The sequence below is a fragment of the Hibiscus syriacus genome, unplaced genomic scaffold (assembly GCF_006381635.1).
Source record: "Hibiscus syriacus cultivar Baekdansim isolate YM2019G1 unplaced genomic scaffold, ASM638163v2 tig00110788_pilon, whole genome shotgun sequence".
NCBI lineage: Eukaryota > Viridiplantae > Streptophyta > Magnoliopsida > Malvales > Malvaceae > Hibiscus > Hibiscus syriacus.
Window position 1 is genome coordinate 1,458,787 of NW_024062863.1, and position 14,546 is coordinate 1,473,332.

General features: G+C 34.5%; 2 protein-coding genes and 4 non-coding genes across 6 annotated transcripts; all 6 read left to right on the forward strand.

Annotated features, from left to right (window-relative positions):
• The first annotated feature begins 9,557 nt into the window (after positions 1 to 9,557).
• LOC120140934 lies at positions 9,558 to 10,984 on the forward strand. The gene is made up of 3 exons (XM_039155921.1): positions 9,558 to 9,825; positions 9,948 to 10,171; positions 10,277 to 10,984. The coding sequence occupies exons 1-3, from the start codon at positions 9,558 to 9,560 to the stop codon at positions 10,982 to 10,984; spliced, it is 1,200 nt and encodes a 399-aa protein (XP_039011852.1).
• Positions 10,985 to 11,098: 114 nt separating this feature from the next.
• Positions 11,099 to 12,559, forward strand: LOC120140935. The gene is made up of 4 exons (XM_039155922.1): positions 11,099 to 11,844; positions 11,932 to 12,146; positions 12,215 to 12,331; positions 12,420 to 12,559. Exons 1-4 carry the CDS (start codon positions 11,099 to 11,101, stop codon positions 12,557 to 12,559), a joined length of 1,218 nt encoding a protein of 405 aa, XP_039011853.1.
• A 1,083-nt stretch (positions 12,560 to 13,642) lies between these two features.
• Positions 13,643 to 13,745, forward strand: LOC120141010. Its single transcript, XR_005517748.1, has one exon. It is a non-coding gene; the product is annotated as a small nucleolar RNA Z107/R87 (small nucleolar RNA).
• A 74-nt stretch (positions 13,746 to 13,819) lies between these two features.
• On the forward strand, positions 13,820 to 13,918 carry LOC120141014. Its single transcript, XR_005517751.1, has one exon. It is a non-coding gene; the product is annotated as a small nucleolar RNA R30/Z108 (small nucleolar RNA).
• A 75-nt stretch (positions 13,919 to 13,993) lies between these two features.
• LOC120141011 lies at positions 13,994 to 14,088 on the forward strand. Its single transcript, XR_005517749.1, has one exon. It is a non-coding gene; the product is annotated as a small nucleolar RNA snoR31 (small nucleolar RNA).
• An 84-nt stretch (positions 14,089 to 14,172) lies between these two features.
• LOC120141015 lies at positions 14,173 to 14,270 on the forward strand. Its single transcript, XR_005517752.1, has one exon. It is a non-coding gene; the product is annotated as a small nucleolar RNA snoR31/Z110/Z27 (small nucleolar RNA).
• The last annotated feature ends 276 nt before the right edge of the window (positions 14,271 to 14,546 follow it).

Sequence of the window (14,546 nt, forward strand, 5' to 3'; positions counted from 1 at the left end):
TAGTTGAAGTTTAAGGACTAATTTGTAAATACCCTAAATTACAATGACTAAAAATGATTTTACCATATATATATATATATATATATATATATATTATGCACCTTTCGATGCCCCCAAAGACAAAGCAATTTAATGCTTGCTTTCGGTGCACATGGCACCGTTTTTCAACAATCTCCCACTTGAAGATATGTTTGGAACAATCATATCATCACACCATTCTTTCTACCTTGTACCATCATGTTGCTTATGTCTCTGATAGGCCACAAGAGGATCGACACCAAGTAAATTTATCAGCATTGATCGCCTTCGTCATAAAATATGCTATGTTGTCTTTGGTATGGATCTTCTGCATATCTACTGTCACTTCTTCCACCTTTTCACGTATGAATGGTATTGAACTCGTATGTGTTTTGTCCTTGAATGAAATGATGGATTCCTTGCTAGATACAAGGCTCTTTGACTGTCATAAAATAGAGAGACATACTCTTGATTGTGCCCAAGCTCCTCCAATAGCATCTTCAACCAAATTGCTTATTTACTGGCTTGTGTTGCTGCTACATATTCTGTCTCTGTTGTGGATATAGCCACAACTGACTACAATTTTGAAACCCAGCTTATAACTTCACCAGTAACTTTGAACACATATCTTGTAGTAGATTTGCTTTTATCTAATTCCCCTGCATAGTCAGAATCTACATACCAATTGATTAGTAAGTTTGATCCTCCGTAACATAATGCAACATTTGAGGTCCCTTTGATATATCTCAAGATCCTCTTTACTGTATTCCAATGCTCTTGAAATAAGCACAAGGGTCTGCATTAAGTCTGTTGTATCCAAGTCACATAATGAAGGAATCAAATCTCTTATACCAATACCTCGCCGCTTGCTTTAGACCGTACAAAGATTTGTTCAACCTGCAAACCAAGTTCTTATTTTCTTTTTTTTCAAAACCTTCAGGTTGGAGTATGTAAATCTCTTCTTCAAGATTTCTATGAAGAAAAGTCATTTTAATATCCAGCTGCTCTAGATGTAAGTTCAATGTAGCACACGTTGTCAAAACTACTCGAATTATTGTTAGTCGAACCACAGGAGAAAATATTTATTTGAAATCAATACCTTCTTTTTGAGCATATCCTTTGACCACAAATATTGCATGATACCTCTCAACTTTATCGTCACTATTTTCCTTGATTTTGAAGACCCATTTGTTACCAATTGGCTTCCTTCCTTGTGGTAGTGGCACAAGGTCCCATGTATTATTTTTATGAAGGGCTTCAATTTCTTCTTGCATAGCCATCATCCACAGTGAAGCATCTCAGCTGTTTATTGCCTCATGGTATGTTGATGAATCACCGTCCTCTGTTAAAAGGCAGTATGCAATATTACCTTCTATAACATAATCTGAGTGCCAATTGGGACTTCTTCTCATACGATTTGATTGACGAGTTGTTTGAGCTTCAGAACTCTCTGGTTCTTGTTCATCATGTGATGGTTCTGCTTCAAAAGAATCTCCTTGTTCAAACTCTTTTTTCACATGTATCTGAGTAGTCTCTGACTTTTCAGCGCTATCATCGTCTTCTTTTCTTTGTAGTTTATCTTCTACAAAGACAACATCTCTGCTGATGATCACTTTGTGGGCAGTGGGATCCCACAAGCGATACCCCTTTACTCCATCAACATACCCCAAGAATTTGCATTTCCTGGATTTTGGATCCAACTTTGAAATTTCTTAGGAGTTGTGCATCACGTACACAATACTTCCAAATACATGGAGGTTTGAATAATCAGCTGGTTTACCAGTCCACATCTCCATTGGTGTCTTTAGCTCTATTGCAGTTGATGGAGCTCGATTCACCAAATAACAGGCGGTATTGACTGCTTCTGCCCAGAATGATTTTCCTAGGCATGTATCCCTCAACATTGCTCTTGTTCTTTCTAACAAGGTTATGTTCATCCGCTCTACCACTCCATTTTATTGAGGAGAGTTCGCCACTGTGAACTGTCTTTTAATGCCTTCTTTCCTGTAAAAGTCATCAAATTCTTTGCTTGTGTATTCTCCTCCATTATCTATTCTGAAACACTTGATCTTATTTCCAGAATCAAGTTCCACCCGTGTCTTGAAGTTTTTGAAAGTTGAAAACACATCTAACTTTTTCTTAATAGCGTACACCCAACATCTCCTGGAGTAGTCATCAATAAATGAGACAAAGTATTTTTCTCCGCCTAGGGATGTAACTGGTGCTTGTCATACATCAGAGTGAACCAATTCTAAAACACTTTTGCCTTTAGAATTTGACGTATTGAATTTCAACCGGTGTTGCTTACTTGTTATGTAATGCTCACACAAAGTAAGTGATACATTCGTTAAGCCTGGAAGTAGATTTTGCTCCACAAGGACTTTCATTCCTTGTTCTGGCATGTTTCCAAGTTTCTGATTCTATAACATTGCAGAATCTGAACTACATGAGGCAATAGAGGCTTCTACTTCTAGCAAAGTCTCTCCCTTCAGCATGTACAAGTTTGCTGCTATCTTTTCGCCTTTTAGCACCACAAGCGCTTTATAGAACACCTTCATGATTCCTTTTCGTGTTTCAATCTTGCTTGCATTATTATCCAACAATCCGTAGGATAATAAATTTTTCTTCAGGCCTTTTACGTGCCGCACATCTCGAACAACTTTAATTGTTCCATCATACATCTTCAATTTGATGGTTCCCTAGCCAAACGATCTCTAAGGCATGATCATTCCAACTATACACATATCCTCTTGAGACAGGTTCATAATGATAAAACCATTCTCTTCTTAAGGTCATGTGATATGTTGCTCCTGAATCAGTGAGCCATATATCTGCATATCTCTTTCTACCTTCCAAGGTGGTTGACGCTTCACAACATAGAACATCTCCATCATCTGAAGTGATTGCGGTATTACCTTGTGGATTGAAGTTTTTATTTAGACTCCAACAATCATTCTTCAAGTGACCCTTCTTTCCACAATTATAGCACTTTAAATTCTTCTTGCTCCTCGACTTCGATCTACCATGTTTGTGACTGCTACTTTGGTCACGTTCTGTTGATCTCCCTTTCATCGTTGTCAACATTTCTGCTTGTTGCAGATTTACTTGTCTGTCTTCCTTGTTCTTGCGTCGATTTTCTTCTTGTAGAAAAGCAGCTGCAACGTCATCAAAGACTAGATTGGTGACATTACTATTTGTCAAGTTGATGATGAGTTGATCATACGAATCAAATAGACTTTGAAGTAGAAGTTCAACACGTTATTGTTCTCCTATTGTACATCTTAAGGATGTAAGCTGAGAAAATAACGTGTTCAATGTGTTTAAGTGCTCTATCAATGAAGTAGATTCTGGTATCCGGAGAGTGTACAATTTCCTCTTAAGAAAAATTTTATTGTGCAACAATGTGACCTCGTATAATTTGGTGAGATGATCCCATATCTCCTTAGCTGTCTTCTTCTCCTCGATGCTTGACAATACTTCATCTGCTAATGCTAGATGAAAATTTGTCATAGCATTCTCGTCCATTTCGATCCATTTGTTGTCATCTGTGAAATTCACTAGCCTTTCACTGATAGCTGTTAAACAACCGTCTTTCCTCAGGATGACCTCCATCTTCAATTTCCACAATGAGAAATTTCTCCCATTGAATTTTTCAATATCAAATTTCGTTGCCATAGCTTCTTTTACGGATAGCTCCCACTATTTCACTATTGTGAATAGTTCTCTAGAACCTTCAAAGAATGAGTAATAACTTCTTACTTTCTTATGTTGGAGGATCCATCTTTTGGTGGCAACCACAAAGATAATAAGAAGATATTACACACTCTAATCTGGCTCTGATACCAATTGTTGCGGAAGACGGCTATCGGATAGAGCAAAACTGCAACTGATAATTTGAGGAAAAATAAAAATGAAGATAAAATAGACACAAAATTTACATGGAAAACCCCTAAATAATATAGGTAAAAACCACGAGCAACGGTAGAAGAATTTCACTATGAGAAAATAGGAATTACAACCTCTCTCGATCTACCAAGGACAAAATAATGATAATTCTCTCTTGATAAAAAAGAGAAAACAACTCTCAAGAAACTCTCTAAATTCTCTCTACTATTGGAAGAAAGCTAGAATGCTTTGGGATGGTTTTGAAGCTAAATGAGCTAGAGTATTTATAGTTGAAGCTTAAGGACTAATTTGTAAATACCCTAAATTATAATGACTAAAAATGATTTTACCATAAATATATATATATATATATATATATATATATTGCACCTTTCAGTTCCCCCAAAGACAAAGAAATTTAATGCTTGCTTTCGGTGCACATGGCACCGTTTTTCAACAGCTTTTCTGTAACATCCCAAACTATGGGTTAGTGACTTAATTGTAAAGTTTTAGAATTTGGTGATTAAAGTAGAAGAATGGGTTAGTTCAATGATTTATCTGGAAATAAATTCTAAAAGATGTTAGTAATTATAAAAGGTATTAAAGGGCAAAAGGGTCATTTGACCAAGAGATGAATTAAATAATGTTATATATATATGGATAAGGATGAGAGATTTTCCAGAAATCTCTTCTCTCTTTTCTTCTTCATTTTCTCTTCTCCACGTGAAAAACTCAAAGCAAAGGTGAGTTCTCTAATTTCTTGATTGTTTGTTGATTTTAAGCATGAGTTTTGATCCTTAGAGGATAACTAAGCTTAAGGAAAGCTTAAGTTATTTTAAAATCAAAAGATGAAGAAGTTATAAGAGATTTAAGAAAATGAGTTTTTATATGGAATCATGGAATAGAGTTGATAAGTTGAATTTTAAGTTGAATTTGACTTGTCATCTATGAGAATAAGAAGATAGAAGTGTTAGAATTGTATTTAGAACATATGGAAAATTAAGTATGATTCTTGAATTTCATATGAAGGATAGGATTTTGAAGTTATAGATGATTTTCATGGATATAAGTTAGTTTAAGTAATGGTAGTTGAGTTTAATGACATGGTAGGGGTTTAAAATAGAAGAATTGAATGAAAAATTGATGATTTTCGAGCTTAAAATATAATTTATGGGTAGAGGGAACCGATACCCTATGAATGGGAATCGATTCCCCCTCTTAAACGAAAAATTCCAGTATGTTCAGGGGGTATCGATTCCCTTGGGGGGTATCGATTCCCCCCTAAATAAAAATATAGAATTTGATTCATAAAACCGGTTTAAGTTATTAACATAAAGTTTAAAGTTTAGGCTTCTGATAGTTGTTTTGAAATGATATATTTATGTAGATATTGAGCCTAAACAAGTTCCGGAATAATCAAAGGATTATAATCGAATCAAAGCAAGGCTAAGGTGAGTGTATCTTATTTTATAGAATTATATGGAAATTGGACTTGTGATAAGTCTATTTCCTATAGTTATAGTGCATGAAGTCTTGATTATAAGTATGTGAATGACATGAAATGTATGTATGCTTGATTATATGTGTTGACATGTTTTTGTATGTAATGATATGATGACAAGATATAAGATATGCGACAAGATATCTGTAATACATAAAAAGGTGATATAAGTTGTGTAATAAACCATGTGAATTGATATAAATAATTTGGAGAATAAATAGAAAGGTGGGATAAAATAAGTAGTATTTACTTATAAGGTAAAAGGAGATTATATGAACAGATAGTATTGATAGGTCACATAAGACTACATGCCAATCTTTTAATGTAATAAAAGTGTATATGTGAAATGACATGATAGGTGATAAAAATCGTGAGCCTATATGAATATGTGGTATATGTGATGTATGGGAAACATATGAGAACAAGATATGACAATGATTTACATGTCATATGAACACCAGAGAAGTGATATTTCCTATAATTATAGTACATGAAGTAATAAATTTAAATATGTGAATGACATGATTTTTATCATGTATGAATTCATGAGTAAAAACATGTGTGAATATGATTGGTATGCATTATGTCATGTGAACATAAGAGGACAGAGCATAAATTATATGATATGAGATATATGAGAAAAGGTACATGTAATATGTGAATTATATGTTTATGTGAATATGTGATATGATATGAGATTCATAAATACATGTTTATGAGATATATGTTTACACACACATATGGTATGTGACAGAAGAGAATGAACATGTGATTATAAGATCAATGATTACACGTACATTTGGTACGCGACTGAAACGAAAAGATATATGTTCATAAGAGAAAGGATATGAATAAGTAAATTGACTGTTATAAATGATAATGTCCATGGTATATGATAAGAGAGCTAGTGGTATAGTTGGCATGCCAAGAGTTGAGGGTATACTTATGTTCTACGGAACATATGGACAGAATTACCTATGTCTTTCGAGACATATGGACAGTATACCTATGTTCTACGGAACATATGGACAAAATTACCTATGTCTTTCGAGACATATGGACAGTATACCTATGTTCTAAGGAACATATGGACAGTTTACCTAGGTTCTTCGGAACCTATGGACAGTTGCCGAGGATCTTTATGACCTCTGGATAGTTACCGAGGTTCCTTGTGACCTCTGGATATGTCCTTCGGGACATTGATCGAGCTGTGGTAACAGCATATGTGTGCACAACCTCAATGTACTCACATACCTTAGGTTCTCACTAGTGTACATGGGCTAATAAAGAGATTAAACAAACATACTGAATGTGATATGTATACGATGGGTTTATAAATGGTTATCAAAGGTAAATGGTTTGAAATGTGTTACATGAACCATATGATGTTTTGTGTGTTTCTTAATGATAATGATAGAGATTATGATAATGATGGTATATGTTTATGTATGCTTTATGTTATATGAAATATTATATGTTTTATATGCCTCACTAAGTCAACGACTTAGCGTGTGATTGTTTCACACGTAGGTTTCGAGAAGAGTAAAGAGTAATGCGGAGCAAGACAGGTCAGTTCTCCTTACCAAATATCAGATCAAAAAATATATGTACTGTATATAGAGTGTAGTTGGCATGTAGTCTAAAGATATAAATTGTATGAACTCTGATATATTTTATAAACGTTTTGAATAAGTTAAATGTTATAAAAGTTTTTAAATTACTCACTATTTTATACGAATAAATGTTTGAAAAGTCAATGTGACACTTCGGACTCGTATCCGGGTCGGATACGGGTTGGGGGTGTTACATTTTCATGATCAACATCCTCACAAACAAATTCCCGTTGCAGTTCAAGCTCCAGATCTGCATCGTTGCGTTGTTTTTCACATACAACACTACGATGGGTACTATTGTACCGAGTTTAAGCTTATTCAATTTCTTGGTTACATTGGTGTTTTCTACAATCACACCGCTTGTAACCAAGTTGGTGAAACGACTAATCAAAGTGGTCAAAGAACTATTAATGGATATATGCCAAAAATTGAATTTAAACCTTGAAATGACGTTTAATGTGTTCCTTGACGCATTGCGTTAAATTTTTTAACTTATTTACTATGCAATTGAATCATAATATATTTTTTAATTAATTTATTTTATTTACAACATCAAAATTCAAAAAATTTAAACACCGATGAAGATTATAGTTAAAATATATAACATAAAATATATAAATGATATGATAAAGTGCCCAATATGATGTATATATATATGTTAAAACATTTTATGTAGTACTTATGTTTTAAAAATATCTAATATGATACGTGTATTTTAACAAAATATCTAATACAACGTTATTTGAATTATTATCATAGTATTCATGAAATTTAATTGATTGATCTAACACTTACTAACATGGATAACTAACTTTACTGGGAAAAATAGAAATATATTGACAAAGCTTTGCTATTTGCACTGTAAAATACAAGGAAATATGATATCCAATGCTCTAAGTCTCGATAAAACTATAGTGGTGAACGGACGCTTGGTGGTGGTTGGAACGCGTAGGCAAATGCAACACACTAAGGGAATTCTCTGGGTGCAACTTAGTAGGTCTAATGGCGCCCGAGTTTTCTGTTGATTATTCGCTGATTTCTTTTGTTTTCTTCTCTTTGAAGCACGTGTTTTCTTCTCATGGTTTTTTTGATTTCTTGATGGATTGGAGAAAATTATTCAAGTGTGCAGAATCTAATGATCTTGAATATTTCCCCCCAAATGTTCACGATGGTACTCTGATTGTGCTTCCTCCCTCTGAGATTCTTGATGTAGGAATTTTAGAATGGAAATTATCTCTTGTGGGTCAGTTTATTGGGGTCACATCGAGCTTTACGTCAGTACAAAGAATCATTGATGATCTCTAGAGTAAAGCCTTGCTGGGCTCGCGTGTTCAGGTTAGTACTGCTGGCAAAAATCTCTTTATCTTTTCATTTGATAATGAATCTGTCAGAGATTGGGTTGTTGATAATGGTCCTTGGTATGTACAAAACAAAACCCTAATTCTAAGAAAATAGAAACCAAACCTGTAAAGCCTCTCTTTCGATTTAACTAAGATTCATATATGGGTCCATTTATACAATGTTCCCTTAGAGCTTTTCACCCGAGTAGGACTTAGTTACATTTCTAGTGCAATTGGTTTTCCACTCTCGATGGACTCAATCACTGCATCTAAATCTAGACTTGAGTTTGTAAAGGTATGTATAGAAATAGGTGTCAATGATATCATTCCCAAATACATTGATGTTGCTCTCAAAGATGGACAGAAAACTTTGATTTATGTAGAGGTTTCATGGTTTCCTCCTTCTTGTAATAAATGTAAAGTATTTGGGCACAATGATAAAGCTTGCCAGCAAAGAATCAATTTCAATGCCAATTCTAGTCCTACTCAAGTCTGGAAAAAGAAGGAAGCTATTCCTAATCCAGTTGAAATGCATGCTGGAGGAGTTGAAGTCTTGCAAGAACCAACTTGTAATGTCTCTAAGGAAGCTGAGGCCTCTAACATTCAGGAGGGGCTAGGAGGAATTACCTTGAACCTTGCACCTAATCTTGATGGAGGAGATGATGCTTTACAAGATTCATCAAGTAAATACCCAAAGGAAACTGAATTTACAAATCTGCAGGAGGAGTCTGAAGCTACTGTAACTAAAAATCTCGAGCACTCTATCATTCTTGGTATTTTTGTGTATCTTCTACATCAGGATGCTAAAGATGTTACTGTTTCTGACCAATTTCTTTCCCAGCCTGTTGAAGCTTCAATTTCCCAACCTTCAACCTCTAAAAAGGGAAAATGTAGACCTAGTAAGGTTAATGTTAAGGGTTCTATATCAGGATCAAAAAATAGATTTGATGTGCTCAACTCTGTTGATGAAAATCCAAATTTAAAGAACCAACCAAGAAAGACTAGAGAAACTTCATTAGGAGTTGTTGGTTTAGTCAAAGAGCTAAAATTGAAAAAGAAAAATCAACTCGATAAAGCAAAAAGTCTATCCGTTGAAAGTCAAGGTGGATCCTCTGGATCACCAAGCCTATGATAATAAGTTTTTGGAATGTTAGAGGACTTAAAAGTCCTCTAAAACAAAATAAAGTGGCCCTTAGAGCCATGCAGAACAAGGTGGATGTTCTATGTCTGTTAGAGACCAGAGTCAAAATGGATAAATCTGAGGCAATTCTTAGTTCTAAATTTACCAATTGGAATATTTGTTCCAATTATGATCATGCAATAAATGGCAAAATATGGTTGCTTTGGAGGAAGGGAATTGATTTCACCATAATTCAAGTTGTTGATCAGTGTATTATTGCTAAAGGGAAGTTCCAGAATAAACTGATTTTCATCTCTGCCATATACGGCAGTAATGATGGAGTGCATCGTAGGCAGCTTTGGCATAAGATGAATGAATTTTATTCTATCGTTGATCATTCTCCTTGGGTCTTAGAGGTGATTTTAATATTTTTTTGCACTCTCAAGAAAGCTCTGACCATGAATTTTTAGGCCATTACATCACTCCTGACATGAAAGATTTTCAAGATTTCACTCAAGATCTTGCTTTGACTGATCATCCTTTCTTTGGCCCCAATATTATGTGGAGTAATAAACAACAAGACTTTTATCTTGCTAGGAAGTTCGATAGAATCATGATTAATCCTAGTTGGGCCTCTGCTTTTCAAAACTCCTTTGTTGAGTTCCTTGCTCCTGGTGTCTCTGACCATAGTATGGTTGTTATTTGGATTACTAAAGATCCTCCTGCATCTAGACCAAATCCATTTAAATTCTTTAACTTCTGAACTGCCCATCCTGATTTCTTGAGTATTGTTAGACAGTCTTGGTTCCACAATATTCCTGGTAATCCTATGACAGTCTTGTTCCTCAAGTTGAAAAGACTTAAAGTTTGTCTTAAGGGATTTAATAAAGATAACTATAGCAACCTTTCAGACCGTGTTAAACTAATGAGGCTTGAGCTGAAAAATCAACAACTTCTAACTCTTAAAGGAGAGGAAGCCATTGAGAAGGAACTTGGATTACAAGTCCAGTTGAAAACTCTTGAAGATACTGAATCTAACCTTCTCAAACAAAAGGCTAAAGTTCACTGGATTAGAGATGGTGACAAAAACACCAAATTTTTCCACTCGGTTGTAGCCTTTAAAAATAAGAGAGACACTATAAGAGTTCTTATTGATGACAACGGGAATAGGCTCGAATCTTTTGAAGCCATGTCTAACGAAGTGATTTCTTATTTCTCAAAGTTTCTTGGTACTTCTGACCCTTCGGTCAAGGATATTGACCCTGCTCTTTTCAATAACCTCCTCAACTTTTCCATGCCGGTTAATGCTCCATATTATTTTGTTAAGGAAGTTCTTGATGAGGAAATTAAAAATGCAATATTTTGCCAAGGCAACGATAAAGCCCCTAGACTGGATGGATTCACTCCCTATTTCTTTAAAATATCATGGGATATTGTGGGCAAAGAAGTTATAGAAGCTGTCAAATATTTCTTCAACAATGCTTATATTCATCCGGCTTTTAATTAAACCATTATTGCTCTTGTCCCTAAAATCCCCTATCTTAGTATTGTCAAGGACTTTCGGCCTATTTCTTGCTGCTCAGTTATCTACAAGACAATCACTAAAATTCTTGTTAATAGGATGAATGTCTATCTTCCGCAGATTATTACCTTGAATCAGACTACTTTTATCAAAGGTCGAAACATTATTGATAATTCCCTTCTTGCTCAGGAATTGGTTAAGGTATATGGTAGGAAAGTAATTTCACCTAGATGCTCCATGAAAATCGATCTTCATAAGGCTTTCAATTCATTGCATTGGGATTTCATTTCATCAATCCTTCGATCTCTTCAATTCCCAAATATTTTCATTGCTTGGATTGAAGTCTGCTTCTCACAAGCTAAGTATTCAATTTCTTTCAATGGTTCTCTCACTGGATATTTCAAAGGAGCTAGAGGGCTCAGACAGGGAGACCCTATTTCTCCTTATTTGTTCATTCTAGCAATGATCGTTCTCTCTAATATGCTCAATTTAGCTGCTACTAAAGGCATATTTGCTTACCACCCAAAGTGCAAGAAGATATGGCTTACTCATATTTTTTTCGTAGACGACCTTTTAATTTTATGTAAAGGCAATGTTGATTCAGTGGTTTGTGTCCTCAGTGTCCTTGACCATTTCTACCAAGTTTCAGGACTTAATCTTAATTCTTCCAAAAGTGAACTTTTTATTGCGGGTATTTCTTCAAGGACACTAGAGGATATTAAAATCATTTCTAGCTTCAAGATTGGGATCTTGCCTGTTAGATACCTTGGCATACCTCTTGTTACACGAAAGTCATCAATGAAAGATTGTGAACCGTTACTCGGAAAAATCAGGCAACGATTGCAGTACTAGTCTGACAGAAACCTTAGCTACGCTGGCAGGCTTGAACTAATTCGCTCTGTCCTGTTCAGTGTCTATAATTTTTGGTGTAGGCAACTCATACTTCCAGCTTCTATTCTTAAAACAGTGAATCAACTCTGTTCCAGGTTTTTCTGGAAAGAAGCTGACAAATCAGCAGTCGGTGCTAGAGTTAGTTGGGAGAACATATGTCTTTTGAAGTTCGAAGGAGGTTTGGGTCTGAAAAACACTTCTAATTGGAACAAAGCATATATCATAAACCTCATTAGAAAGATCCTTGCTGGTGATGGTTCGCTATGGTAGCATGGCTTAAATCATATGTCTTTAAGGATCATGATTTCTCGAACTTTGAAGCAGGTTCAAATGTTAGCTGGAGTTTTAGAAGAATTATTAAGTTGAGACCAATCGTTTATCCTATTGTTACGTCTACACCTCAGCCGATTAGAAAAGTCTGGGATAAGATTCGGACACAAGGCATGAAAGTTATTTGGCATAGACTGATTTGGTTTCCTATGCATATTCCAAAGCATAGTTTGATCTCTTGGATGGCCTTACTGGACAGGTTACCTACCAGAGACTGGTTACAGCGAAGGGGATTATGTTCTGAATCTATATGTGTTAATTGCTGTCAACACCAAGAATCGCGGGATTATATTTTTTCGCAATGTTCTTTTGCTACTGGACTTTGGAAAGTTGTTTTGAATCTGAATGGTATGACTTATACTGCTCTAACTTGGGAAACAATGGTCTCTCGGGCAAGCTCTACTTGGAAAGGGAAGTCTCTAATCACTACTTTACTGAAGATTTCTTGGAACGCATTCATTTACTCCATCTAGCAGGAAAGAAATCAACGTATTTTTCAGGGTCGATTTAGATCGATTGATATTTTGCTTAAAGACATAGTTGAAACTGTTAGTATTAGACTAAGGGGTAAAGATATAGATAGATATGATAATACTAATCATTATCTTTGTAATGCTTGGGGTATAGTCTAACCAGTCTTTTGTTCTTTTGTAACTAGGTTGCTTAATTTCTTTTGATGATTGGTTGATTGGTTGTAGCTACTTTGATCTTTGGGTTATAAATTGATGAATTATCAACAAAAAAAAACATGGATAACTCATGCACCATTATAACATATGAAATGATAGTTTAGGTATGACATTTATTAATAGTCATAACTTAAGTACAATAATAATATACAAATAATAGTTTGAATATAACATTTATCGATCTATTTAACCGAAATTCCATAATTATACCAAATGATATTTTAAGTACTATATTGAAATTTTGACAATATATATATATAACATTGAACATTTTAAAAGTATAAATATCATATTATACATTTTATCAAAGTAAAGGTACCAAATTATACGTTTTCTCAATAAACATGTATCGCATTTCTACTTTATTGGCATAAGTACCAAGTACATGTACCGAATGTTATATTATCTTTATTTTCTTTAAAGGGCATAATATTGTTCAAAGAGGCCTATGAACATTGAGCGTAGTTCATTCATCAAGGCCTAAATAAGTAGAAGAGAGCATTCGGGCCGGAACAAGGACCCACATGATTCCCACCAGTGATTTTTAGGATTAGTTCGTTTTTGTTCTTCTACTAAAACCCTAATTTTTATTCCTATAAATGCATAGCCACCATAGAGTTCATCATAGCAGCTGCGTTAGCATCAATGTCATCCGCCGTTTCTGATTTTCTTCTTCAGTATTAAAGATCTGACTGTTATTTGTTTTAAATTTATTTATCTTCATCGTAAAGAAGATCGCAGTGATGACCTCATAAAATTCAAGCTCAACAGACCGGAATGCAGCCTTCTCTTTTTGAGAATTTTGCGTGTCGATAACCCCGCTGAACTGAGTGATCTTTTTTTTCCATCTTTCTCTTTTTCTTCAAAAAATATTTTAAGAAACTTTTTTTTCTTGAAAATTTGAAAATTTTGAGGTTTCGATGAGGAGTTATAGCTCCCTCTTCCGACTAATGTTGAAGAAATCAGCTGGCAGAATCGAACCTATAACTCTATCTCCACCACTGAGTAACCTCTTTATTTTCACCGATGTTTTAGAAATCTGAAGAGATTTGATTTTCATGTTTTTCGAGTTTAATCTTTCTAGTGGATGATGATGAAGCAAAAAATTACACATAATCCAACACTTGATCTGAGATATTTCGTTATCGAGTGATGTTAAATCATTGCTTCTGAATCTGCTGCGAATTATAGTTTTTAGTGTTTCAATTGTTAAATTTTCACGGTTTTGGTTTTCAACTTCAAATAAAAATTCAGGCGTGTAGAATCATCAAATGATGAATTTGGAAAATAAATCTTAGGACACCTTCCTACATAGCTTAAAAAGCTATGGATGAGAAGATTATTTCCTTTCTGATGATGATGTTAAGTTTTAGTATATAAATTATCTTTTTCTCTTGTGTTAATTGAGAATTTGTTGAATCAAATTTAAGTAAAATGAAATTAAAATATGGATGAATTCTGACACAACGATGATCTAATCCAAGGAAGTTTTTTCCCATTTGATGATTCAAAGGCAAATGCATACGGTAGAAACATAAGAATCAGAAGGCTTGTCATGTCAAATAATCTGAAATCAACTCAATAAACTCCCATTGTGATAAATTGCACAACCAGCAAAAAATTAAGGATTAATTACA

What these genes read in the sequence shown, in the direction of transcription:
- LOC120140934 (XM_039155921.1), top strand. Translation starts at nt 9,558, where the DNA reads ATGCAGAACAAGGTGGATGTTCTATGTCTGTTAGAGACCAGAGTCAAA. An exon ending in CAGTAATGATGGAGTGCATC is followed by an intron (nt 9,826 to 9,947) that starts GTAGGCAGCTTT and finishes ATGAATTTTTAG; the next exon opens with GCCATTACATCACTCCTGAC. An exon ending in GTGTCTCTGACCATAGTATG is followed by an intron (nt 10,172 to 10,276) that starts GTTGTTATTTGG and finishes ATTGTTAGACAG; the next exon opens with TCTTGGTTCCACAATATTCC.
- LOC120140935 (XM_039155922.1), top strand. Translation starts at nt 11,099, where the DNA reads ATGAATGTCTATCTTCCGCAGATTATTACCTTGAATCAGACTACTTTT. An exon ending in AAAGATCCTTGCTGGTGATG is followed by an intron (nt 12,147 to 12,214) that starts GTTCGCTATGGT and finishes ACTTTGAAGCAG; the next exon opens with GTTCAAATGTTAGCTGGAGT. An exon ending in GGATAAGATTCGGACACAAG is followed by an intron (nt 12,332 to 12,419) that starts GCATGAAAGTTA and finishes CTTACTGGACAG; the next exon opens with GTTACCTACCAGAGACTGGT.